The sequence below is a fragment of the Dendropsophus ebraccatus genome, chromosome 2 (assembly GCF_027789765.1).
Source record: "Dendropsophus ebraccatus isolate aDenEbr1 chromosome 2, aDenEbr1.pat, whole genome shotgun sequence".
NCBI lineage: Eukaryota > Metazoa > Chordata > Amphibia > Anura > Hylidae > Dendropsophus > Dendropsophus ebraccatus.
The window spans coordinates 204533226-204561186 of NC_091455.1; the positions used below are offsets into that span (position 1 = coordinate 204533226).

The following is a 27961-nucleotide window of genomic DNA, read 5'->3' on the forward strand; positions in this document are numbered from 1 at the left end:
AATGACTGTGACACAGGGAGATATGAGGGGACACTAATGACTGTGACACGGAGATATGAGGGGACACTAATGACTGTGACACGGAGATATGAGGGGACACTAATGACTGTGACACAGGGAGATATGAGGGGACACTAATGACTGTGACACAGGGAGATATGAGGGGACACTAATGACTGTGACACGGAGATATGAGGGGACACTAATGACTGTGACACGGAGATATGAGGGGACACTAATGACTGTGACACAGGGAGATATGAGGGGACATTAATTGGTGTGACACAAGAGGGTAGTGGATGACGGGAGTTGTAGTTCTCCGCGGTCCTGCCCCTTTCGTCCCTCGGGTCGGAGAACTACAGCTCCCAGAGGTGCTTTGCGGGTGTCGGGTGACTCTGCTCGTGCACGGTCCGCGCTATAGCGGGGGGCGGGTGTCGGGGCGGTGTGTGCGGCCTTCGGTCTCCTCTCTCCGCCTCTTCCTGTCCGCCCTGGCCGCTCCGTCCTCCTCACTCCCGGCAGTCACATCCCCGGAGCCCAGACAAAAGGACGGAGCCCGGAGAGCGGCATGTCCGAGCCAGGTAAGGGCACCCCAACTGCACCCCGACATTCCGCTCACCCCGGCTGCACCCCGATATACCGCCCACCCCAGATACCGCCCACAGCGGGGACTGCACCCCGACATGCCTCTCATCCCCGGGACTGCACCCCGACATGCCTCTCATCCCCGGGACTGCACCCCGACATACCTCTCACCCCTGGGACTGCACCCCGACATGCCTCTCACCCCCGGGACTGCACCCCGACATGCCTCTCACCCCCGGGACTGCACCCCGACATGCCTCTCACCCCCGGGACTGCACCCCGACATGCCCCTCACCCCCGGTACTGCCCCCCGACATACCTCTCACCCCCGGGACTGCACCCCGACATGCCTCTCATCCCCAGGACTGCACCCCGACATGCCTCTCACCCCCGGGACTGCCCCCCGACATACCTCTCACCCCCGGGACTGCACCCCGACATGCCTCTCACCCCCGGGACTGCCCCCCGACATGCCTCTCACCCCCGGGACTGCCCCCCGACATACCGGCCACCCCCGGGACTGCCCCCCGACATGCCTCTCACCCCCGGGACTGCCCCCCGACATACCGGCCACCCCCGGGACTGCCCCCCGACATGCCTCTCACCCCCGGGACTGCCCCCCGACATACCGGCCACCCCCGGGACTGCCCCCCGACATACGGCCACCCCCGGGACTGCCCCCCGACATACCGGCCACCCGGAGATACCACCCACACCGGGGACTGCTATCCCGGTCTTATATACGGTTCCTTATATCTGTTTACAGCCCCGACACCCGCCGTCTCTGACTGTAAGAGCCCTATTACACCAACAGATTAGCTGACAGATTTTTTTAAGCCAAAGCCAGAAATGGATTTGAAAAGAGGAGAAATCTCAGTCTTTCCCTTATTACCTGTTCTCTGTATAGTCCATTCCTGGCTTTAGCTCCAAAAATCTGTCAGATTATCTGTTGGTGTAATAGGGCCCTAAATCCTGTCTGGACTGGCCTGCACCCCAACATGAGCCCCCACCCCTGCCTGCACCCCAACATGAGCCCCCGCCCCTGCCTGCACCCCAACATGAGCCCCCGCCCCTGCCTGCACCCCAACATGAGCCCCCACCCCTGCCTGCACCCCAACATGAGCCCCCACCCCTGCCTGCACCCCAACATGAGCCCCCACCCCTGCCTGCACCCCCACATGAGCCCCCACCCCTGCCTGCACCCCAACATGAGCCCCCACCCCTGCCTGCACCCCAATATCCATTTCATTGTCCTGTGCACCCTGTATTGTATTGTCTCCCCCTTGCCCCCCATTATTTCTCCCCAGACACCATGTGATACAAGTGATGGGCACCTGCGGAGGTGACAATTACTGCCCCCCCCCCCCCCCCCAAATATATGTCTAAGTGACCCCAAAGAATCCCCTTGGTGTCCTGAACCTGGTGACGTCTCCTCCAGATTCCTGTAGTGTCACCATCTCCTGTGTCCATCACTGCACTCATGATGGTGGGCCCCTGTGTGTTCTGCTCGCTGTCCCCTGTGTGTCCTGCTGGCGGTCCCCGGGTCCCCTGTGTGCCCTGCTGGCTGTCCCCGGGTCCCCTGTGTGCCCTGCTGGCTGTCCCCGGGTCCCCTGTGTGCCCTGCTGGCTGTCCCCGGGTCCCCTGTGTGCCCTGCTGGCTGTCCCCGGGTCCCCTGTGTGCCCTGCTGGCTGTCCCCGGGTCCCCTGTGTGTCCTGCTGGCTGTCCCCGGGTCCCCTGTGTGCCCTGCTGGCTGTCCCCGGGTCCCCTGTGTGCCCTGCTGGCTGTCCCCGGGTCCCCTGTGTGCCCTGCTGGCTGTCCCCGGGTCCCCTGTGTGTCCTGCTGGCTGTCCCCGGGTCCCCTGTGTGTCCTGCTGGCTGTCCCCGGGTCCCCTGTGTGTCCTGCTGGCTGTCCCCGGGTCCCCTGTGTGTCCTGCTGGCTGTCCCCGGGTCCCCTGTGTGTCCTGCTGGCTGTCCCCGGGTCCCCTGTGTGTCCTGCTGGCTGTCCCCGGGTCCCCTGTGTGTCCTGCTGGCTGTCCCCGGGTCCCCTGTGTGTCCTGCTGGCTGTCCCCTGTGTGCCCTGCTGGCTGTCCCCGGGTCCCCTGTGTGCCCTGCTGGCTGTCCCCAGGTCCCCTGTGTGTCCTGCTGGCTGTCCCCGGGTCCCCTGTGTGTCCTGCTGGCTGTCCCCGGGTCCCCTGTGTGTCCTGCTGGCTGTCCCCGGGTCCCCTGTGTGTCCTGCTGGCTGTCCCCTGTGTGCCCTGCTGGCTGTCCCCGGGTCCCCTGTGTGCCCTGCTGGCTGTCCCCGGGTCCCCTGTGTGCCCTGCTGGCTGTCCCCGGGTCCCCTGTGTGGCCTGCTGGCTGTCCCCGGGTCCCCTGTGTGCCCTGCTGGCTGTCCCCGGGTCCCCTGTGTGCCCTGCTGGCTGTCCCCGGGTCCCCTGTGTGCCCTGCTGGCTGTCCCCGGGTCCCCTGTGTGCCCTGCTGGCTGTCCCCGGGTCCCCTGTGTGCCCTGCTGGCTGTCCCCGGGTCCCCTGTGTGTCCTGCTGGCTGTCCCCGGGTCCCCTGTGTGCCCTGCTGGCTGTCCCCGGGTCCCCTGTGTGCCCTGCTGGCTGTCCCCGGGTCCCCTGTGTGCCCTGCTGGCTGTCCCCGGGTCCCCTGTGTGTCCTGCTGGCTGTCCCCGGGTCCCCTGTGTGTCCTGCTGGCTGTCCCCGGGTCCCCTGTGTGTCCTGCTGGCTGTCCCCGGGTCCCCTGTGTGTCCTGCTGGCTGTCCCCGGGTCCCCTGTGTGTCCTGCTGGCTGTCCCCGGGTCCCCTGTGTGTCCTGCTGGCTGTCCCCGGGTCCCCTGTGTGTCCTGCTGGCTGTCCCCTGTGTGCCCTGCTGGCTGTCCCCGGGTCCCCTGTGTGCCCTGCTGGCTGTCCCCGGGTCCCCTGTGTGTCCTGCTGGCTGTCCCCGGGTCCCCTGTGTGTCCTGCTGGCTGTCCCCGGGTCCCCTGTGTGTCCTGCTGGCTGTCCCCGGGTCCCCTGTGTGTCCTGCTGGCTGTCCCCTGTGTGCCCTGCTGGCTGTCCCCGGGTCCCCTGTGTGCCCTGCTGGCTGTCCCCGGGTCCCCTGTGTGCCCTGCTGGCTGTCCCCGGGTCCCCTGTGTGCCCTGCTGGCTGTCCCCGGGTCCCCTGTGTGCCCTGCTGGCTGTCCCCGGGTCCCCTGTGTGCCCTGCTGGCTGTCCCCGGGTCCCCTGTGTGCCCTGCTGGCTGTCCCCGGGTCCCCTGTGTGCCCTGCTGGCTGTCCCCGGGTCCCCTGTGTGCCCTGCTGGCTGTCCCCGGGTCCCCTGTGTGCCCTGCTGGCTGTCCCCGGGTCCCCTGTGTGCCCTGCTGGCTGTCCCCGGGTCCCCTGTGTGCCCTGCTGGCGGTCCCCGGGTCCCCTGTGTGCCCTGCTGGCGGTCCCCGGGTCCCCTGTGTGCCCTGCTGGCTGTCCCCGGGTCCCCTGTGTGCCCTGCTGGCTGTCCCCGGGTCCCCTGTGTGCCCTGCTGGCTGTCCCCGGGTCCCCTGTGTGCCCTGCTGGCTGTCCCCGGGTCCCCTGTGTGCCCTGCTGGCTGTCCCCGGGTCCCCTGTGTGCCCTGCTGGCTGTCCCCGGGTCCCTGGTGATGACAGAGGGGGGCAGTGTATAGGCCGCTCATGTCACCTCACTCCTAAGAATAGTTCATAAATATTTTGTTCATAAAAATGTTGTTATATATTTATTCTATCTATCCTATTTTATTTTTCCCCTCTGTTTCATTTACTTGCCTGATATGTTATACATTGTTTCTCCCACTTTTTTTGTGTTACGGTGTGACAGTCCTGTTGTTGCTTTACATTTTTATGTGAATAGAGATTTTGTGGTGTTTTGTGTGTTTGTATGTATATAATTTTTTTTTTTTGTTTACTATTTGTATTTTACAATGTTTCATGCTGCGTTTACACGGAATGATTATCATGCGAATTTGCGCGATAACGATCGAATTCGAACGATAATCGCACGTGTAAACGCAGCAAACGATCAAACGACGAGCGAGAAATCGTTCATTTTGATCTTTCAACATGTTCTCAAATCGTCGTTGATCGTTCGAAAAAAATTTGCAAATCGTTCCGTGTGAACAGTCGTTCACCGATTTAACCAATGTGTGAGATAGGCTTAAGCGATCGCAAAACGAATTTTGCCGTACGATATATATCGTACCGTCTAAACGCTGATCATTATGAAAAAATAACGTTACTCCGACATCGTTAATCGTACGATCGGGCGAATTATTGTTTCGTGTAAACGCAGCATTAGATTGTATTATAGGTTTCAGTTTCAATTTAATTTTTAATTAGGTTTATTTCAGAGATTTTTTTTTTATATATTTAATTTACTTATTACTTTATTTATTGTATTTTATTTTCTTTGTATATTTTTCTGTTATGTATGTTTCTTCTTGTACGTAAATATATATATTTTTTCCTGTTTATTAGTTGTTCCCCTTATCTCTGCGCTGTGTGGCGTTGTGTTGTGCTTTTCCCTGCGCTGTCACTGTTGCTCCTGTCTGTTCTATGGGAGGGAGGAGGAGCGGCGGCCGCGGTATCTCTACACCCCCCCAATCCTATAGCGGCGAGTTCTCACAAATGGGGGCATTTATCATAGCTGACAAGTGCCCTACTTTACAATGCATGACGTTTCTCCCAGCAGAGAAGGATCAGCAGATCCTGGGACACAGGGCCTCTCCGCTCCTGCTCCGGTATCACCGTTGCTGCAGAATGATGGGCTCGCTGTACACCCCTGCCTGGAATATTTTACATAGCGTTTTTATTTTTATCTTTTTATTGATTATTTTACCAATGAGAAATCAATTCTGCTTATAAGTAAAAAAAAAAATAATTTGTGCACAATAGTGACGGAATATTATTCATATTGTATCCGGCTCTGATCACGTTTCAAATTAATAAACACCACAATGTGCTTCAGTGCGTCACAAGATAAAAACATAAGAATTTAGCAAATATACAAGTGCTGGATCTGTCTGAGTGGTTTGTAAGCGAAACATAGGTCTGCACAGGAGCTGTAGACACAAAACGGCGAGAGGCCTGGCAGCAGTGTCTGAGTGCTGCTCTGCAGTATAACACAGCATCAGTAATGCATGTACACAGTGACCCCACCAGCAGAATAGTGAGTGCGGCTCTGGAGTATAATACAAGATGTAACTCAGGATCAGTAATGTAATGCATGTACACAGTGACCCCACCAGCAGAATAGTGAGTGCAGCTCTGGAGTATACTACAAGATGTAACTCAGGATCAGTAATGTAATGCATGTACACAGTGACCCCACCAGCAGAATAGTGAGTGCAGCTGTGGGGTATAATACAGGATGTAACTCAGGATCAGTAATGTAATGCATGTACACAGTGACCCCACCAGCAGAATAGTGAGTGCAGCTCTGGGGTATAATACAGGATGTAACTCAGGATCAGTAATGTATGTACACAGTGACCCCACCAGCAGAATAGTGAGTGCAGCTCTGGAGTATAATACAGGATGTAACTCAGGATCAGTAATGTATTGTATGTACACAGTGACCCCACCAGCAGAATAGTGAGTGCAGCTCTGGAGTATAATACAGGATGTAACTCAGGATCAGTAATGTAATGCATGTACACAGTGACCCCACCAGCAGAATAGTGAGTGCAGCTCTGGGGTATAATACAGGATGTAACTCAGGATCAGTAATGTATGTACACAGTGACCCCACCAGCAGAATAGTGAGTGCAGCTCTGGAGTATAATACAGGATGTAACTCAGGATCAGTAATGTATTGTATGTACAGTGACCCCACCAGCAGAATAGTGAGTGCAGCTATGGGGTATAATACAGGATGTAACTCAGGATCAGTAATGTATGTACACAGTGACCTCGTTAGCAGAAAAGTGAGTGCAGCTCTGGAGCACACTGTATAATTAAGGGTACTATTACATGGTCCGATAATAACTGTAAACAAGCGCCGATCTGCTAGATCGGCGCTCGTTTACTGGGCCCGATAATCGTTTAACAAGGGCTGCATGGACATCGTTACCGATGTCCTTGCAGCCTTGCTTAAACTGCATACATTACCTATTCATGCTTCATGGCTCCTCTTGCATTCCCCGGGTCCCGCACACTGCAGCTTCAGAGCAGCCTGTCTTAGCTGACAGGCCGCTCAGACAATTAGTGGCCGCGGCGGTCCCAGACAGTGATTGGCTGAGCGGCCTGTCAGCTAAGACAGGTGGCTCTGAAGCTGGAGCGCGCGGAACCCGAAAAGAAGCAGAGCGCAGGAGGAGCCCTGGACCATGAATAGGTAATGTATGCACTTTGCAAATTGTCAGCCGCAGGCCGTGCACCGCTGTTACACGTAGCGATGCATAGTCTTTGCCCGACAATCAAAGGTCCAAAACTATGTCAACGATCAGCCGATGATCGTTGTCATCGGCTGATCATTGTGCTTATTACACGGAACGATAAATCGGCCGGATAGGGCCGATTCGGCTGATTATCGGTCAATGTAATAGGGCCCTTAGGATCAAGATGATTTGAAGGTTGACTTAGAATATAGAGGGTGAGAGTAAATGTTTGCTTGGTTGACATTGTGATCTCTATGGTCGGGTCCTCTCTGTGCCCTTCCCCCATGATAATGTTATTGTTACCCCGTGCCTGTGTTGTTCTGCTGATCATTTGCTGTTCCTGTTTCTTGTGTCTGTGTCCAGCAGACATGATGTGTTATATTAAGGTGACAGTGATTGACGGCCTGCCTCTTCTTCCTTTTTTTTGTCAGGTCCATGATGTCTCGCTGCCTGGTGAGAGGCTGCAGGAGCGGTTCTGGGGGGACGGACAGCTCGGTCACCTTTCATTCTTTCCCAGTAGAGCAGAGGGCTGCGGAGAGATGGGCTCGTCTGTGTGGGGTCTCTGACAAGGAATGTTCTCAGCTCTTGAAGGATGTGGAGCATGGCGGCGCCGGGAAGTACCATTTGTGTTCTCTGCACTTTGAGGAAAAAGCCTTCGAAACAAATCCAGACGACAAAACCTGCAACGTGATACTGAGGCAGGGAGCGGAGCCAACGCTCTTACTGAGCCCAGCAAAGACTGACACGACCACAGCTCAGGTAAGAGGGGGCCAGGCTCCGCGTCACTACAAGTACAACTCTGGTTGTATCTATCTGTATGATACATAGCAAAAGTGCCCAAACGCCATAGGCATGACTCCCGTCAATCTCAATGGAACTGTGCTGCGCAGACGTTAAAAGAAAAGTCTGGTTTAATTGTATAATGAAAAATTCTGCAACTCCTAATATTTCATATCTTGAAGATAACTTTTATTTTTTTTTGCTGTGACTTAAGGAATATTTGTTTAGACCCAGTGACTAAAAACTAATACTGCCCCTTATGAAGAAGAATATAAAACTGCTATAATACTTCCCCCTATGTACAAGAATAAAACTACTGTAATACTGCCCCTATATACAAGAATATAACTAGTATAATACTGCTCTTATGTACAAGAATATAACTACTATAATACTGCTCTTATGTACAAGAATATAACTACTATAATACTGCCCCCTATATACAAGAATATAACTACTATAATACTGCTCCTATATACAAGAATATAACTACTATAATACTGCTCCCTATATACAAGAATATAACTACTATAATACTGCTCCTATATACAAGAATATAACTACTATAATACTGCACCTATATACAAGAATATAACTACTATAATACTGCTCCTATACCATATTATATAGCTGTACATTGTCCTTTACGTTGTTTTGTCACCTTTCATGGTCTCCTCACATGGCACTCTGGGCTGCAGCTCACGTTCCTCTTTTAGCCCATTATCTGGAGCAGTAATCACGCTGGTGATGGATGTGTATGTGATGAGTGATCCCGACACCTGACTCCATCATTCATCACTGTCAGTTGTCTGCGTCAGTCCAATTTCTCATTTCCAGCTCAGGCTGACAGGCGACGTCTCCCCCATCCATCATGTCTCCACCTGTCAGCGTTGCTCTCTCACATCGCACCCATCTCCTCCCCGTTCTGCCGTCATTGTTTGCTCTCGGCCCACGCTCTGGCAGCTGCTCCATGCTCCCTGGGTACTTGAGGAATTGCGGCCCCTTCCTTTGTGGTCTTGTGACTGACCCCCGGCTTCCCTGATTAATAAGCACTAGAGGGGATTCCTGGACCCCTGTGTGCATTGTGATGCTGAGGATATAGCCATCCTGAGGGCTGATGAGATCTAGGCTGCTGTATGTGGTGCCGAGTCCAGGCTGTAGGCCCACGGGATCGGTCATAGTGATATATATCAGGTAATTGTTATATATGCGATTCTCTCATCTAGTTGTATAAGTGAGTGGATCGCCCAACGGAGATTCTGTGATGAGGATGATTGGGGTTGTATTCCCGGTAGTACTCTGACCCTGTACCTGCTCCTTCACTCTGAGGTGTCTCGGAGCGGAGCCGGCCTCGTATCATAAATCATAGAGGATTTCATTCTACCTCGCTGATCGCTCCTGCCAAACCAGCTCCCCATAGTTTCCATAGCAACCAGCGGCCAGCCATCTTTCCTTCTTCATGTCACTTATAGACACTGCTGGTCCCCCCATTCCCTCCATGCACGGCTGTGATGCTGAGGGTCCTCGCAGCCTGTAGCTGGCACCTGTGTGATGATACATTCTTCTCTTCCAGGTCAACACGTCTTTGACGGCCGCACACAGCTCGCACCGCAGGACGCCACCCGCAGCATCTTCATGTTCTTCCTGTACGTGCGCTCAGCCCGGGACTTCTGAGTCTCCAACGGTAGGTGACGTTTTTTGGTTTTCCTTTTTTGCACCTGACCTGAGAAGCGCTCGGGTTAGTTGCAGATTCACAGTTACATCCCAGTCCACTCTGGATCTGTAGTCCTATAAGCAGATTATAGCACCATGGCTGTATACGGACTGATGATGTTACTGCAGCAGATGGTATCGTATGGTCACCTGACCTTCCCCCACCCAGAACACATTTCTTATTTAGTTTGGTGGAGTGTTATAGGTCTAAGGGCCCTATTACACGGGGCGATTATTGTGCAAATTATCGTTATATTATTCAAATTATTGTTACTAAAATCATTGTAAAAGGACAACTCCTGCCAAAAGTATTTTTTAATATCTTATTACTTATGGAAAGTTAGACAAATGTACATTAATGTACATTAATTATAAGAAACCATAGACTTCTATATATAGTGCGCCCCCTGCTGGACACTCCATAGGAATTACAACTGATTTGTGATCTCGCTGTGCCCCAGCCTCCTGGACTCGTTTCCTGATGTCACCCAAGCTGCCGGGGGTGACATCTGGAAACAAATCGTCAGGTGGCTGTGAGCTCTGCAGTCAGTCCCCGGCAGGGCATGTGAACAGAAGAGCATCAGCGGCGGCAGGGATGTTCAGGTGATGGGGATAGCCCTGTAGCCCTGGTACTACTCCCCCATCATCTGAAAATACTATGAACAGATAATGGGAGTAGTAGTACAGTGTATATGTGTCCAGCACCGAGCAGGGAGGGAGGGGGAGGTAGTTAGATGCACAGGCATCTCTCTCCTTCCCTGCCCGGTGCCCTCCAAAGGTATTGATTAAATATATTTATGGAATACTTTGAGGAGCAAGGACACTTGCTCCCCAAAGTATTCCATAAATGTATTCAATCAGTAAAACATACTGTACATTACATTAGGTTTTTACATAGACATCCATTGAATCCATAGAGTGGTCCAGCAGGGGGCGCACTATATTTAGAAGTCAATAGTACTCATTGACTTCTATATATAGTGCACCCCCTGCTGGACACTCCATAGGAATTACAACTGATTTGTGATGTCATGGTTTTTGACAGAATTCTAACACTCCATGATCTACTAAATTAAGGGAAATAGCAGTATAATTAATTTACATCAAAAACTTGTCTAACTTTCCATAAGTAATAAAATATTAAAATATACTTTTGGCCAAACTTCTCCTTTAATCGTTTGTCATTCCACATTCACTAATCGTAACTAACGACTATCGTTCTGTGTAATATGGTGGATCATTTCAGGTTACCAATAGACAATCTCGTTTACGATTATTAATCATTAAAAATCAATTAATCTAATAGGACCCTAAATCTTTCTGTTTCTTGTCGCAGGGTCCAGCCTGTGGGAAATCATCCAGAGCAACGGTGTCAAGCTGCCCCACAGGTGCCACAGTGGTCAGCCCCCAGCCAGGTGTTAGTCAGGTGAGTGACCAGATGTGTATACATTGTCCCATCATCATTCTAAACCCTACGGAGCTGCATCCCCCAACCTGTGGCTCTCCAGCTGTTGCAGAGCTACCTCTTTTATTATGCTCTGACGTACAGATTGAGACATACACATTGGCACTGTCAGGCTGCTGACTTGTAACTTTTTCTTACTCCAGATTGTTCTTAACTTTTGTGAGCAAGACAAGGGTCTTACCCTGGATAATGTGCCTGCAGAGAGCTCGGCCCGGTGCCCGGGGGGATGCTGCCCTCAGAGAGTGGTCAAGCAGGTAAGCTGGATGAGACTAGAGATGAGCGAACCTCGAGCACGCTTGGGTTCATCCTAACCTAAAGGCTCTGCATTTTATTACTGGGGAAGTTTGATGCAGCCCTAGGGAGTCCTAGACAAGATGGAGACAGCCTATGGCTGTATGTGTTTTCCAGGCAGTCTTAGGGCTGCATCCAACTTATTTAGCCACTGATCATTGAGATTCGCTGATCTCTCGATGAGGCATGTCACAGGCTATCAGATGGAATTACCGATATTTGTCTCTGATGTGGGGGGGGGAATATGTGTGTTTTATAACATGACTTTATCCTGAGAAGCCACATATAGTTCACAGTACTCTTCTCTGCATTTTCTCAGGTTGTTCTCATCTTCCTGGATCACCCCCGTGAGTCTCGCACTGCAGTAGCATCTTCATCATCTCAGGAATCTCCATCCACATTAAGTTCTAGCACCCAGACTGAAGGCAAAGATGGAGAATCCAAGCACAATGCCCACATCCTTTCAGAGAGAGCCGTCCACCGTCCTTCATCCCCCCGGCAGGAGGCTGTCCACACAGGCACACAGACTGATGAGACCAGCACCTCTATGGAAGTCAGTGGGGTTCAAGGCTTGCCAGAAGCAATGGAGACCACCTCCTCCAAAATTGATAAAGTCCCCACTAGTCCTGAGGAGCAGATCTGTACATCTAGAGGGTTATTGGCGTCCAGATCAAGTGAACCAGACCAACAAACTGTACAGACCAGCCAGGAACCTATGCAACCTGAGGAATCCAGCCCCCAGAGTGATGTCACCAGCAGAAAAGACGATGTTACTCATCCACTCCCCATCTCTGACAAAGTCCAAACAACCCTTGAAAGCTTGGACCAAGAATCGGAGAATGGATCTTGCGTGGCTCCCTCCTCTGCTGGCGACTCGCAGGCTCAGGTAACAAAGGAAGCACCATTACCAGGTATTCTATGACTATCCCACTCTGTGTACTCTGGTGCTAGGCCTTTACTGACAGGCCTCTTAAATCAGAGCTGCAGGGGGTTTTCAGGGCATTTCTCACCGTTGGGGTGCAGACACTTGGCACCCACACTATACAGTGAGCTTTGTTTGTCACTGTTCACTGTGCAGCGGAGGCGAACTGTAGCTGCAGTTACCCTTAAAGGGGTATTCTAGTCAAGTAAGATTTCTAACAATTACAAAGTAATTGACAAGTTTTGTTACTTTGTAATTGTATGCTATTACCAGTTTGGCACAGTTCCACTGAACTGGTAATGCATATCCCTCTAGACGACAAAGGAAATGCTAAAAGTGAAATCTTTTTAGTCTGTGGCTCCCTCCGTTGCCCTCACCCTGCAAGAGACTAAGGTCACGTGACTTCCGTCTCAGCTTTTGGCCTGACTTAATGAAGAGACTACTCCTAATGTGCCCCCTCACTGTACTTATGTCCTTATGTCCCTATGTGCAAAGTGTAATCCTTAGAATGAAAGTTTTGCAGGTTTTTATAACCTTTTCTTAGTCTTCCTGGAAATCACTTATAATCCATCTCTCTTTATCAGCAGTGTACTGATGACCAAGCATCGGGACATCTCAGGAAATGTGACCCAACACCAGAGAACCCCTCACAGCCGCCCCAGTGTCCTCACAGACAGTTCTGCCTGGATCCATCTATAAACCAGGTAGGGGAAATCATATGAGCATTATGTCAGCGGTTTCAACTGTGTATACAGTACATATATGGGGGTATACAGTCCGTATGTATACAGTACATATATGGGGGTATACAGTCTGTATGTATATAGTACACATATGGGGGTATTTAGTCTGTGTATACAGGATATATATGGAAATATACAGTCTGTATGTATACAGTACATAAATGGGGGTATACAGTCTGTATGTATATAGTACACACAGTCTGTGTGGACAGTACATATATGGGGGTATACAGACTGTGTATAAAGTACATATAATGGGGCATACAGTCTGTGTGTATACAGTACATATATGGGGGTATATGGTCTGTGTGTATACAGTACATGTAAGGGTGTATATGGCCTGTGTCTGTGTAGTAGATCACTATGTGCTGGTATTCCACACTCTCTTTTGTACTGTCAGTATGTCGGTGATCTGCTGGAGCAGTATAATGTGCCGTCTCCTCCATGTATCTCAGCCTCTGCCTCCTCCGTCCAGTGTTCCTGTATCACATCCCAGCACCGTGTTAAGCAGGTGAGACCTGATACTTCTATATAGATGGGAATTATCACTTTGAGGAAAATTCTATAAAATTTTCTGTTTTCAGATTGTAGTTAATTTTGTGGAACAGGAGAGGGCGGTAGTGCGTGAGGACGTCCCTGCTCCCTGTTCTGCGACTGAATTATCGTCTCCAGGAGTCATGTCCCGGCAGCACCAGGAGACTCAGGTAGGTGCACTCTCCACCACACACAGCATCTGGTTCTTGATCTGTAAGAGAGGATCTGTGTCCTAAACTATTGCAAATACATCTCTCATCGTGTCCAGCAAAGTTGGTGCTATTACCCCTGCTGTACATACCTTGCACTTTGTGCAAACTTTGGTCCAGTCTTACAATGTATGTTAAATTCTATATGGACATCATGATGTTTTTCTCTTTCCAGACCTGTGATGACTTTCCGCAGCAAACACCAGAGAAACCTAAAGAAAAACCAAAGAATCTGCAAACTCCTCCTCTAAGACCTCCAAAGAGTCAGAGTTGCCCGCCTGTGCTCATTGTCGGTGTAGCCTTGCAAATAAATCGGGTAAAGCATTTTCTAAAATAAAAGGCGGTCTCCACTTTGTCCCTACAATAAGCAGATCACAAAGTGACCCCCTGGCGGGAAATATTGATTTTCTACAGCACTATGAAATGAAGCAATACTCTGTTCATATCGGTCATATGGTTGTCTATATATAATGCAGAACAGGGCACATCCTCCAGATAGACACACTGTTATCCACTCCCAAGAGATGAGTATGCCGAACAGGGGAATCTCTCTCTCGTTTTTATGTTCAGGATCCTCTTCTTTTGGTCAAGAAAATGAGGACCTGACCTGCATTACACAGACAGCCCATTGATTTTAATGGGGACTTGCAGTGCTTCATTTCTCCTGTGGTGGCGCTGCAGGGAAGTTTAAAGTGTCCCCATTTTTAGAAAAAAAATCATTTGACATCTGTCATGGAGCAGATTGCAGCCATGAGCCAGGGAGTGAAGTGCTTACCATGCGCTTCTGCTTGCTCATTCTAATCAGTGTAGATCTGTGTGTCAGCACAGAACCATGTCCCAAGGATTAACCCATTAATGACCTATATTTCTGCTATTTATATATTGCATAGGAAGAAGAGGGGAGCCCTGTCCATCAAGCAGTCAGCAGCAGCAGCCTGGAGAGTAAGGTATGGTAGATCTTTCCCTATATAATTACATCTCGCACAACATGCAATGACTTACTGACTGAAAGAGGGGTCCCAGTCTGTTACTGGGAACAGTACAAGTCTCAGTAGTTTTGCATCCTATAGGCAGCAGAAGTCTTCTCCTCCTGCACTGCATTATCGCATCACCTCCTGCAGCTGAAGGGGTTACAACATTTGTTGTGTAAAAAATTGCTGTTTAAGCTATTCCCTGTGATTGTGTAATCCGGGCAATCGCTTTAATACCAATACCACTTACCTGATACTATGACTGGATTATTTGCTCTGGATTTGTATACATTTGGAGTTTATGGTTCTTTTCCCATTGCCTCATCCTCATCCCCTGTCTCTGATCTCTCAGGTGACATTTGAAGACATTGCTGTATATTTTTCAAAGGAAGAATGGGAATTGCTTGGGGAAAGCGCGAAGATTCTCTACAGGGAGGTCATGTCTGACAATTACCAGGCTCTCGTCTCTCTGGGTAAGTTGTTAAATCCTGCACTGTGCATTAGCTGATCTGCCCCTGTTCACACCAGTGTTACCATATTGCTCCACATAGATTTCCGGTTCCATTTTCAGATTCCATTTCCGGTACTGTCATTTTGTATAGGCTTACATACTGGCAGCGGAATTTTCATTCCCTTTTCCTCTTACCCCGCTGTCGTCAGTACTTTGACTGTTCGTGTTCCAGCCTGCTTCTGTGGCTCCCTGACATCCTGCTCAGCCAATCATTGTTTGACTGATCTGGTACGTGTAAACCCACCCTAATAGTCTTATTCTTCACCTTAGGGCTCCTGCAGGAGAAGCCCAACCTAGTGCTACGCATCGAGAATGAAGAGGAGAATCTCTGGGTTATTCAGGAATCACCTAGAAGAATCCATCACCACGGTGAGTGCAGCCATATGGTCCTTTTACACGGAACGATTATCGTTTGTATTTTCACGATAACTATCACATTTGAGCTATAATCGTTCCGTGTAAACATTGGGAACGATCAAACGACGAGCGAGAAATCGTTCATTTTGATCTTTCAACATGTTCTCAAATCGTTGTTGTTGATCGTTCCGTGTGAACATTCTTTCAACGATTTCACCAATGTGTGAGATAGGCTTAAGCTATCGCAAAACGATTGCATAACGATTTTTCCATACGATGAATCGTTCCATCTAAACGCTGATCATTATAAAAAAACATCGTTCATTCAAAATCGTTAATCGTGCGATAGGCGAATTATCGCTCCGTGTAAAAGTACCAATAGACTTCTCTACATACATATTAATCTATTGTGAAAGAATTGATCACAGCTGTAGGTTGTTACAGTGTAGGTCAGGGCTTTATTCATTCATTCATTCATTCATGCTGGATGCTCTCTGATTTCAGAGGAGGGCTTGGGCTTCCTAGAGCAGGATATGGACAGAGTCCGTGTGCTAGCGAAGGATAATGATGCTTCACCCTGTGCCGGACGAGGTACGCTTCTCTGAGCCATCAGTACAGATACAACCGAGCATTCTCTTTACACATTATTTACCATGAGTCCATAACTTGGTCTAAATTCTAACCTTTCAATCTTCAGACTCCGTTGAGAGTAGTAGTCACCTTGGTGCCTTGATGCGACTTGTGAATGAGATCCCCGGTTTCCTTTTGGGCAGCTCCGTCACTGATGGGAGCTGTTCCCCTGCCCGCAGCACAGAGGACCATGGGAGCAGCAGGCCGTTTGTGGAAGGTGAACTAGACTGTATATGTATATGTATCTGCGAGAAACCTGGATGTCAGCTATTATAAGTATGACATATCTACCTAGTTACACAGTGCTCTGGACATCGACTGGGTGAGCTGTAATGGTGGTCACCCAGCTTATGTGCTAGAGCAGGGGTAGGGAACCTTGGTTCTCCAGTTGTTGCAAACCACAACTCCCAGCATGCCTGGACAGCCAAAGATAAAGCTTTGGCTGTCCAGGCATGATGGGAGTTGTGGTTTTGCAACAGCTGGAGAGCCAAGGTTCCCTACTTCTGTGCTAGAGACATGGGAGAAGACATGTATTTCTGTATCGCCTAAAGTGTGATCCTTGTCACAAAATAATAATTTTTGGATTTAATTTATTCAGTGAAAACAGAGGAACGTTCCCCAGCCTGCTCTCCAGCTTCTGCCCACGTTTCTCTGAGTGAGACCCCTGAAATCACGGCCAGTCTGGGGGTGCATCGGATCACTGAGCAGCGGAACAGCAAAATCGTGACCAAAGCAGAGAAAGGTAAATATCACAGCCATGGAGGATATTTATTAACCGAGCAATGGCCACCAATCCAAGGATGAGTAAGATATTCCTTCTCTTCCAGCTGAGATCCCTGTGAGTCAGTCGTCCAGGTACAGCACGCCTGTCAGTCATCCCCCTGTATCACCGTCCTGTATTAAAAGTGACCCGGGCAGCAGCCATGACAGTGTACCCGGCAGGCTGCAGATAAAACAAGGTAATGCTCCTGCTGCAATATGGGGGCACATTTATGCAAATTGGCAATTTTCAGCCTAATCTCGTGTTGAGTTTGGGGCTGCACAAAATTTCCAGACGGCCCTAAGTAAAAGACTTGTTCACTGTGTAAATGATGAAATTCTCTCTCACAGAAGAGTGTACTGCTCCCCACCTGATCGGGCACCAGAGAGCGATCCCCCCTATGAAGCCCATCATTACTCACATGCCCAAGAATCCACTGTACAGCCCAGGAAGCCGGGAGCATCTGATCCCTGACTATGCCCGGAGGCCCGGCTCTGGAGGTGAGTCCACCATGTGGAAAAGGGAATTTTCATTAGGATAGGTCCCTGAAGATTGGAAATATTCAGTGTGATGTAGTAGAGAAGCGATGGTACCTAATTCAACTTAGTGAGTCTTTGTGGGTTGAGATGATGTTATAATACTATTCAATGTTATATCATACACCCTTAACCACTCTTAACAGGTGGCACCTCCTTGAGTCGCTCAACAGGAGCCTCACTCAGGAACCAGAGTTTCTCCCCAGCATCCGCCAGTCCTGGAGCCAACTGCACAGGTCCCGGGGATCTGAAAATAAAGATCAAACAAGGTCTGTAAATTATGTACTGCAGCAAGCGTCATATTAGAGAATAGTAAGGTGTCAGGTTGTATCTATAAAACTAATGTCCACATTAAAACACTTTATAACTGTTCAGATATAAAAATAAATTTACAGAAAGAGTCCTGTCACTGTGTACATATGTTACTTTACTGATCCTGAGTTACATCCTGTATTATACTCCAGAGCTGCACTCGCGCTATTCTGCTGGTGGAGTCACTGTGTGTGTATATATATATATATATATATATATATATATATATATATATATATATATATATATATATATATATATACACACACAGTGACTCCACCAGCAGAATAGTGAGTGCAGCTCTGGAGTATAATACAGGATGCAACTGAGGTTCAGTACAGGATAAATAATGTAATATACTATATATATATTAGTATATTACATTATTTATCCTGTACTGAACCTCAGTTACATCCTGTATTATACTTCAGAGCTGCACTCACTATATACATACTGCATCTGTCTCCTATAGTACAGTACAGAGGGAAGCCTGATATGTTACTATTGTGGAATATTCATCATGCTTACTTTATGTTCACTTTATGGCGTTTCTTATCTTGCAGAGGATTCTGGGAGTGAGAGGGAGATGGCAGAGTCCCCTGTGTATGGCAGGAAGGTGTATCACTCACCGGTGTCGTCCTCCATGGCACTTCATGCAGAGAGGGAGCACTGGAGGCTGGCTGCTTCCCCGCTAAGGTCTCCTGCAGGTAGTATATATAGTCCTTGTGTATTGTTATATGGACTTTTCTGCTTGGTGCATGGTCTGTTACTCTGTATATTCTCTGCACTCCACACTGTAGCTCTGCTCCATTGTGATACAGCTAAAACCAGTGACTGGCTAAGCTGCATTGTCTATCGAAGCCTAAGGCAGTCTAAAGTCAGTCTTCTTCTTAGGTTGCTGTGGCTATTATCGGTGAGGGGGGCTTTAACAGCCCCTTATTGTTCCTTTTAACAATGACCATCCCCTACCCTACCTCTGTTTTTGTAGATGTCCCCTTGGGAAGCTCACCCTTACACAGACTGGTGAACTGCCTGAAGGAGATAACCGCCAGTCGCCCCCGACCTTACAGCGGCACATTACCCACCACCCGATGGGGCCCTGATATGAGCAGAGTCTGTGCAGGTAACTTTACTGTAGTGCTGCAAAATGTTCTGGCAGTACATACACTTGAACTGTAAAAGCTTCGCTAAAGAGGTTGTGAACAGTCCTTTTGTAGCTCTGAAGTACGATATATTGTTTTCCTGAATCATGGAGCCATTGAGTCCCGGCACAGCAAAAATTTTAGTGTAAGTCAGCTCACCCTTCTTGGTAGTAAAGACTGTATACCTCCGGTGGAGAACGGTAACAAGCGGGCCGACTCCCCGTCCACTTGTACAAGTAGAAAATAGAACACAAAGATCAATATATATGCACCTGCCTGATTCTAATATTGATCACATACTGTATTTAGACTGCAAGGAGGTTTCTGTGTTGTTACTCTCACGGGCAGGAGTCGGAACCTCAGGTGTTACCATTATCTGTGTGTGTGTGTTTGTATATATAACTGGTTGGTTCAGAAAGTCAAGCCATGATCTGGTTCAGAAAGTCATGCCATGACTAATGGTCCTTTTACACGGAGCGATAATTCGCCCAATCGATCGTTTTATGATTTTGAAGTATCAATGTGTTTTTTTTATAACTATCAGCGTTTAGACAGAACGATTGATCATTTAAAAAAATTGTTATTGCGATCGTTTTAAGATCACTTAAGCCCATCTCACACACAGGGTAAATCGTTGAAAGACTGTTTACACGAAGCAATCTGCGAATTTTTTGCAAACGACGATTTGAGAACATGTTGAAAGATTAAAATGAACGATTTCTCGCTTGTCGTTTGATCGCTCAAATGCGATCATTATTGCGAAAATTCGAACAATGATCGTTCTGTGTAAAAGCACCATAAGGACCGCTAAGCTCTGAAACGCGTTGGCGTTAGACCTGGATATCCTTGTTTTTATATTTTACATTTTTTGGAATACACTTCAATTTTTTAATGCACGTGTTGGAGATGAACATTCTTCTCTATTTTCTTATTTGGCCATTCAGTCCCCCTCACTTTGCTGTTGTCTTACAGACTCCTCTGTCAGAGTGAACAGGGAGCCCTCGGTTCCAGCCCCCCAGCCCAATCCCTTTACTGTGGCAGTCACCAATGGAGCAGCCCAGCTTCGGGGCATGGAGCCAAAGATCTTAGACAGTCAGAGTATGAGGGCGAGCAGAGATGGTGAGTAGATGGCGGTGATTCCTGTGGAGGGGGGTCACTACTTCTTCTGATTTTTCATTATTGACCTCTGTAACATATTTGCTCCAGAGTTACATATAAGCAATGTTCCTCTATCAGCACTGGGGAAGTGTCTGGAGAAGATCCACCCCCGTGTGTCCAGTGGGCAGAACATTGGTGCGTCCCCCAACAGTGAGGAGCTGCGGAGAGCAGAGCTAGGAGTGAAGAGAACCCACTCTGATGGTAAGATGGAGGTCATACTATATACTGTATTATTATAGACATCCTGTGTATGGGGCTACACATAAAGGACCTGGCTGTCCCTACACTAATCCCTATAACCTTGGGTCTGTGCACTGTTAGCTAAGCTGCATTATAGCTTTGGGTTATCTATTCCTTACCAAACACTGCTGTATCCGGGACCTTTCAGGCAGAGTTTGGGGTGCACTTTGGGTTTCCAGCATCTTCTCTCCATTTCAGATCTGTCCTGTCGCCCTGGCGTATACACTGGTGCAAAGAGGCCGGCCCTGGAAGCTTCGAGCAGCTCCCGCGTTGTCAGTAGCTGTTCTCCCGGCCACCGGGACTTGTGGAGACCTCCGGAGGAGCTTCCCCGGGCCCCCAGTGAGGGTATGTGTTACTGAGGGGCTCCAGGTAACAGACAGCTGTCCTTCTTTTCTTGCTTATGACATCTCTGTCCTTGTGATCTTGAAGATCAGCCTATTGGAAACTCCCATCTGATGAGCGTCATGAACTGCGTGAGGAAGATCCCTGGCTGTCGGCCCAGTCCTTCTATACAGGTTACATCCACGCCAGACTGGGGCCGAACCAATGCACAAGGTGGCTATCTCTATAGCAGTGTATAGCTGCTTCTGTGTTGTAGACATAAGATGGTGGGAAACTTTTGTCTTAAAGAAGTTAAAGGTTGCTTTCTTTTACAAACACTGCCACTCCTGTCCTGTTGTCATGTTTAGTATTTCGCCTGAAGTGAATGGACTTGAGCTGCAATACCAGACACTTCCTGCATATAGGTGTGGCAGTAGACGCAGCCAAGTTTTATTAATCCTGGTTAACGACTCTAAGGATGGGAGCTCAGGTCTCAGTAGCTTATGTACACTTTGCTCTTTTTCTTTCAGGTGTTGTTACTGAAGTGAAAGACATAAAAGTAAAACAGGAAAAAGAGGATGGTCCTCCATTGGAGGCCTCCAGACAGTGGATCCAGCCGCCGCAGAGTCCTGATGTCTCAAAGCACTCAGGTCAGCAGCCTCACTGATAGCAGTCTAAGGGGGATGTTACAGTATTTCCATATAGTCAAATCCAAATAATAAACCTCAAGCCTCATGGAAACAATCATCAAGCAGGGATGCTGCTGCTGCTGGCCAGTCTTTTCCTAACCTACATCTTGTTAGTTTTAATAGCTTGAGTAATAAACGATAATACCCATATTGGATATTCACAATATAACAAGCGGATTTACTATCTAGCCACAGTAGTAAGAAGAATGTTCTGCCTGCTTGTTGACGGTTTCCACTCTTCATCAGCAAAAAGTGTAAATTGAATATATTTAGGATTCTCCTAACAATCCAGATAATCTGGGAATTTAGTACTGAGCTGAAAATTTGTCTCTAGTTTTTATATTTTGTCAAACTCTTCGCAGGCCCCTCGGCCACCAATGTCCACCTGACGGGGCTGATGAGGCTCATGGAGGAGATCCCATGTACAGATTCCAGCAACTCGTCCCGGGCCATGTACAGCATCGCAGTGGGACACTCGCTGGCCAGGAGACTGGATAGATCCAATTACCTCTCCTGTAATGGTGAGAAGAGAAAAAGTTAATTGGCTATAATATCCTAATTCACAGACTACAGTGTGATGCATGGTTTGTTACAGTGTATCCGGGATTTCTCTTTTCACTGACAGCAAGCAGGTCTTGAAAATGTCACACTGACAAACCGATTCAGACGGAGTATATATTGACTAAATTTCAGTGCTCTCTCAGTAGTGCAGCCTCACCTCCATGTTAATGTCCCAGTTTTCTCCTCTTTAGATGACTCCAGTTTCCAGGTGGATCTGAATGACAGCACCATAGCCTCGGTGGATTCTGTGTATAGCGACGACACCAGCTGGTCCTCGGAGAACGGTAATGGGTCACAGTCCTGGCTTCTGCTTTGTTGTTGTCCTGATGGTTAATTATCTCACTGACGGCTTCTGCTTCCTAATCCCCAGTGGACCCTTCATACTCTGCTATCGGTGGGCTGCAGAGGGTGGTGAGCGAGTTTGCCGAGTTAGGATCCGTCAGTCCCCTTGTCGCAGTAGCTGCTCCCACAAGCGTCCAAGATGGAATTGGACTGAAAAAACCTAAAGAGATGTCAACTGGTGAGTAGACACGTGTGAGGCCCAGGCTGGATATGATGGCGTACCACACATCCCAGTCCTTACAAGCAAATTCACAATCCCACAAGTAATGCGTCACCGCTCCTGTTCATCTCTATTGCTGAAGTTATATTGTAGCCCTGATGTTACACTCTGTTTCTCAATCTGTGCAGCTTCCACTCCACGGCTGAATGAGAGTATCAGGCGTTCACCCCGGGATGCTGCTGGGGTTGCTGCCAACACCTGCTCTGCTGAGAACGGTAAGAAAGCCGATCTTCTTTTTTTTTTACATTTACCCACACAGGCCTTAAACAAATGAATTTATTATACAAACAGAAACCCCTCTTGCACCCCTTCCCTCCCCCCTCTCCCACCCCTCCTCATCCTCACCCTCCCCCCCCCTTGCCAAAGGAAGAAGAAAAACCCAAATAATTACATAAATTATCCTGTTTCCACCTAGCCAACCAGAAACATTCAGAGGCTAGCAGATATTTTTCTACGTTGGGAACCCCCAACCCTCCTTTTGCAAGTGGTACACATAGAGAACCGCTCTTATTTCCTGAATAAGTCTGTGAAGTTTCATCCCATTCACAACGTCATGCTGATGTCTCATTCCGCAGGGGAAGCAGCATTTGCGGCACTTCGCGGCCTGCAGAAGGTTGTCCATGGATTTGTAGAACAAGAATGTGTGAGTCCTATAACTGCGGTCAGAAACAACACCCCCAACATCGGCCCCCGAGACTGTCCTGGGAGAAGAACCTGTCAGGAGGAAGAAGGTAACAATACTGTTCTACCAACATGTCTGGATTATATATCTAGGTGCTTTGTGTCAGTCTGGGCCACATCTGTCAATATAGGCCATGTCTGTCGCTGCACTGCTGGTCTGGGCCATGCCTGTCACTGCACATCATATAGGAAGACCACTGTGTTTTCCTTCCCCACAGCTGCATCCCCCCATTTTCAGGGTTCGTCACCAGCATCGGTCAGTCGCTTTCTGTGTGACACTGGAAAATGGCCATCTGAGCCAGGTAGGTCCCTTAAATCCTTGTTTATACTGGGTGTCCCATATACTCAACACCCATATATCCCTGACATTGATGCATCTCTGCTTCCTCCTGATAGACTCTTCGTACTCTGCTCTCAGCGGTCTCCAAAAAGTGGTGAATGGTTTCTCAGAGATGAGCTGCGTCAGCCCGTTCTCTGCAGTCAGCACCCCTGTCAGCGAGGGCACTGCAGAGGTTTCCATGCAGCGGAGGAGCGATACACAAGGTGAGATACAGTCCTCTTCTGATCTCCATACTGGGGTGGTGCAATCTAGATCATATAAAGCTTCATACACGGGAAACATTGCTGCTGATCTGCAGTACAATATCCCTACTAGATTCAGATTCCAGCCTTGGCTCTTATTGGTGAGGAAAGTTGCCAGCGCCTACAGGCGGATCAATATCTGAACCAAGGAGCAGGTCCTCCAAGGCTGGAGATGCACCCTGCACTTACTCTCTTCTCTGGTTAGTAGATTAACCCTGTAATGACGCCTCTGAATCCCATACTACATTCTGTGTATTATCAATGTCTTGTGTTTCTTACCTCTTTGCACAGATTGTGCATCCTCTACAGTCAGTGGCCAGAAGAACATGATCAATGGGGTCCCTGATGCCGGCTGCCTGAGCCCCCTCACCATAGCCAGCAATGTGTCCAGTGAGAGCGATGCTGGTCCATCAGTAAAGAGGAGATGTGAGCGGCCTGATGATGGTTTGTTATGTTTTGCAGCATGTTTTCACTACAATAAATGCTACTTGAGACCCAAAACTTTAGCTGTGACTACAAGGAACCCTGCAAGTGTTTCTCCAGGTATGACTGTGGTCATGTCCCTGCCAGACATACGACACTGGAAGCCTTGTCTGTAAGGCGATTGATATAGTCTCTCTGGCTCCGGATATCACTTTCAAACTTCTATCAGAAAACGCAACCACAGTGATTCCCTGAAGTGTAGTGTAATATCCCACTCGAAGGTGGAGAACATGAGATACGGGATTGTTTATTGGAGCCGTCACATGGTAAAGCTTTGGCCATCCAGGCATCATTGGAGTTGTAGTTTTGCAACAGCTGGAGAGCCAATATTCCCTACCCCTGCTGTAGACCTTTCTCAGCTCCAGTGACAAGGTGGACAGATGTGATTTCCTTTAAGACTGAAAGACGTGTGTTTAAACTGTTCTTACCTACAGATGAATCTTCACAGAAATGCTCAACTGAAAGGCAGAAGAGAACGGCTATCGCTACACCCAGTAAGTCATTGTCTACTTCACGCCTACAGAAGATGGGGGTCTTGCTTCTGAGCAGAGGTTAAGTAATTAATTCAACATTATGAATTTTTACATTCTTCCCCCAGGCCACAATACCCCAGAACATTCTCACAGCTCCTCGTCCAGCTCCCGGACCCCCAGCAGCCAATGCATTGACCTGACCCAGGAGGAGGAGACGATGTGCAGCAAGATCAGGACAGCTGCGCCAGACAGGGAGAGAAAGCTGAAGACCAGGGAAGGTAAATGCCTCAGCAATATGAGCTTTAACCTCTCGGGTCTCAGGAATTCTCAGGGCTTCTCCTGGATTTTTTTTAGGTGTGGTAGAGGTGAGGGTGTGCAACAATTGTGTTTAGCTCCCACCACAGACCTCTCCTTTCCTGATTTTCTAAAAGACTGGATACAATCGTAACAAACCATCTCTGCGAGGAGTATTAGGTATCACAGTGACACAGACTGTTTCTTTGCATTTGACTGACAGGTCCCCCTCTCAGTCGGTTTGAGAATCCCAGAGCCAGACCCTCAGGCAGCAGCCGGACCCCCTGTAACCAGCTGATCGATCTGACCGAAGAGGAGGAAACCCTGACGAAACATAAAGTATCTAACACTGAAATAGCCCGGAAGCCAAGTCATACAGGTAAATGCAACGAGACATCAGGAAAGTGTTACTATAAAGTAGATACCAGATGAATCTCTGTAACTTTGGGCTGTTCATTTGGATATTGAGACTCGTGCTGTTTGCTGTGCTGTTTTTGTTGTTAAATGTGATGGAATTGTCAACTAAGATTTTGAACTAGATATGGGTGTACTATATGTGAACTACAAGGTACAGGTGTACTATGTGTGCAATACTTCTATACTATGCGTGCAGGACTAGATATGTGTGCACTACTAGATATAAATGTGCAGTACTAGGTACAGGGGTACTATGCGTGCAGTATTTCTGCCTGCAGCCCGATTGTAGCCGTGATTATCTCCTTGGTTCCTCTCTTTAGGTATTACACTGACTCCACCTCAACCTGAGAAGCACAGACCCTTCCTCAACTTACCAAAGACTCCAAGGGGGAAACAGGACAAACCTCTGGATCCGGGGGCATCGGGCTCAGGCAGAGGGGGTACTTATCACAGCTGCTTTGTATGGATACAGATAATAGCCGAGCTGGAGTCTTGTCCTATACTTGTCTGTTCTTTGTTTCTTTAGCTGTTACTGCAGTCAATGAACATCTTAGTGGCCTGGAGAAGCTCCTTAAAGGGGTCCCAACATTTACTCCTGCAAACAGACCCAGCGGACAGGCCTGGAGCGGGGGTTGGTGGTTTAAAAGTACATCGCCTCATGGTACAGTGGGCTGATCATATACTTGTATCTATAGATGTATGGCAGGAACATTAGTAACCAGAATATCATTTTCTTCCCTCTCTAGAAACTTGAAACCATTTCCGTCATGATGTTGACCAGAAGTGACGGGAGCGGGAGAGAAGTGTCTTTGCAGCAGTGTTTATTTGGAGCTCGCGTGGCTCAACCTGCAAAAACTGTGAATCTGAGATGGTTTTACAAATACATGCAATAAACTAAGTATGGAGGCTGCGGAGGGTCATACGGGGGAGGCCGGACCACAGCAGCTGCACAGATTGGAGCGGCCGAGACAAGTCTCCAGTAAGCCAGTGAGTATCCGACACTATTAAGGGGATTCTTCTGCGTTATTTCATATTAGTGTCAAACCGGCACTGCAGCATCAGCTCTTGTAAATCTGCAATTCCCATCATGCTCCAACAGCCAAAGCTAAATTTGACACCTATGGTCTATATCGGGGATGTGGAACCTTCAGCCATCCAGCTGTTGCACAACTACAATTCCCATCATGCCTGGACTGCCAAAGCATCATGGGAATTGTAGTTTTTCAACAGCTGGAGGGCTGAAGGTTCCCCGTCCCTGGTCTATATGATAAGTGTAACCTAAATGCAAGAAATCTTCTGTCCCCAGGGGGCACTCTCTTCACAGACACCCCGTATTGATCTGGTGATATGTTCAGATACAGCACTTAAAGGTTCTGGAGGATCTGGCTTAAGGAGATGAAGCCTCCAGTGTAGCGGATGGAAATGGATGGTGTCCTTGGCCCAGTAAGTACTCGGAGATTGAGTCATAGGTCTTTGCACCCACTGGGTGTTGTACGACCTGAGGTCTGAAGATCTGGTGGTAGATTAACGTTACAGGTACACGTTCATAGATTACCCCTTTCCTTCAGGTACAGCTCATCTCTGCAGCTTCCATGTGTGGTGAAGGACTATACAGTACCGGGAGCTGGGATACGTCTGTGACGTCTAGGATCATTGGGGTGAGCCGTGCAGTGACCTCACTACCCCCGCAGTGGGCACTCCTGTACTGGCGGTGAGCAGGCTGGACAGTAGTCACATAGACTCGCCATCATGGTTGGACATATATTCCCAGCAGTTTATCGTGTCTATGTAAATGTTGTATATTGACGTCGGTGTGACAATCTGCAGCGTCTATCTCCCCTCACCCCTCCGAGGACACAGGGTCGACTCTGCAAGAGCACAGGACTTTTACACTACATCATTTTTTTTTTTCTCGTTAATTATTTATTTTTCTATAAATTCTAATATCACAGAGAGATGCCGCCTCTTTACAATTTCTAAATTCTTCGACTGCACCAAATGAAGATGAGGGACAATGTGGGTGGTTGTCCTCATCTCGGCATATCACTAACAGGGTTATAATAGAAAGTGCAATCAGGCTGCAAAATGAAATAAACACGTTCTACCTCAGAAAAGCTTTTGCGGTCTGGTCAATGTAGGACTAATGTCTGCTGTCTATTGTTCACTGTTATCAGCCATTTCAGGCCACAAACAGACCAACTGTTGTGTGAATGTTGTATAACATGCTGAGTGATGTGGAGTGCAGATACCTTCCTGTCCCCCTTATATATCCCCTCTATTTGATGCGCTCCAGTACTGATATAATCTCCAGAGGCATGTGATATTAGCTGCTCGTCTTATAACACTCCAGTACTGATATAACCCTTAGAGACTATGTGACTAATATCAGCTGCTCCTCTAGTACTATCCACCCCCCGGCTGTATCTCCTGTTTGGCTAATTCCGTCAATGTAAGTCTATAAAGCTACATTGAGGAATTAGTGGCCAGCCGGGGAGTGGATTGCACTGCTGCTGTGTTTTCTCCCCAGCTAGATCTCCGGATCACAGTGGGTCTTGGCAGTGACACCCCCAGTGATCAAGAGGGGGGCGCGCACTAAAGAGCCTCCAAGACTAGGATTTGGTGCTGTATGTCCATGCGCCATTTCTTGACACCTTGAAGGATGTAC

The 27961-nt window shown here is 48.5% G+C and overlaps 1 protein-coding gene across 5 annotated transcripts; it reads left to right on the forward strand.

The window, feature by feature from the left end:
* Positions 1-27410, forward strand: LOC138783909 (uncharacterized). 5 transcript variants are annotated; one of them, XM_069959223.1, is made up of 42 exons: positions 1-578; positions 7391-7718; positions 9313-9423; positions 10789-10878; positions 11061-11171; positions 11528-12094; positions 12715-12834; positions 13274-13384; positions 13458-13577; positions 13792-13932; positions 14507-14563; positions 14940-15060; positions 15369-15467; positions 15960-16046; positions 16153-16302; positions 16684-16827; positions 16913-17044; positions 17196-17345; positions 17528-17650; positions 18257-18400; positions 18682-18816; positions 19808-19954; positions 20042-20194; positions 20432-20578; positions 20663-20788; positions 21085-21204; positions 21606-21764; positions 21996-22088; positions 22175-22324; positions 22495-22581; positions 22942-23097; positions 23266-23349; positions 23444-23590; positions 23921-24073; positions 24547-24606; positions 24711-24863; positions 25103-25258; positions 25617-25736; positions 25823-25957; positions 26043-26283; positions 26603-26739; positions 26865-27410. In XM_069959223.1, exons 2-40 carry the CDS (start codon positions 7395-7397, stop codon positions 26048-26050), a joined length of 5391 nt encoding a protein of 1796 aa, XP_069815324.1. In that variant the 5' UTR covers positions 1-578; positions 7391-7394; the 3' UTR covers positions 26051-26283; positions 26603-26739; positions 26865-27410. The 5 variants fall into 5 exon arrangements, with proteins under 5 accessions (XP_069815324.1, XP_069815326.1, XP_069815327.1 ...); XM_069959225.1 differs by having other exon boundaries at positions 25823-25942; XM_069959226.1 differs by having other exon boundaries at positions 23921-24055.
* Positions 27411-27961: the final 551 nt, after the last annotated feature.

Coding starts and splice junctions, on each gene's coding strand:
- LOC138783909 (XM_069959223.1), top strand. CDS start 7,395: ATGATGTCTCGCTGCCTGGTGAGAGGCTGCAGGAGCGGTTCTGGGGGG. Junction 20,789..21,084: donor GGGCCGAACCAATGCACAAG/GTGGCTATCTCT, acceptor TTTTTCTTTCAG/GTGTTGTTACTGAAGTGAAA. Junction 23,098..23,265: donor AACCTGTCAGGAGGAAGAAG/GTAACAATACTG, acceptor CCTTCCCCACAG/CTGCATCCCCCCATTTTCAG.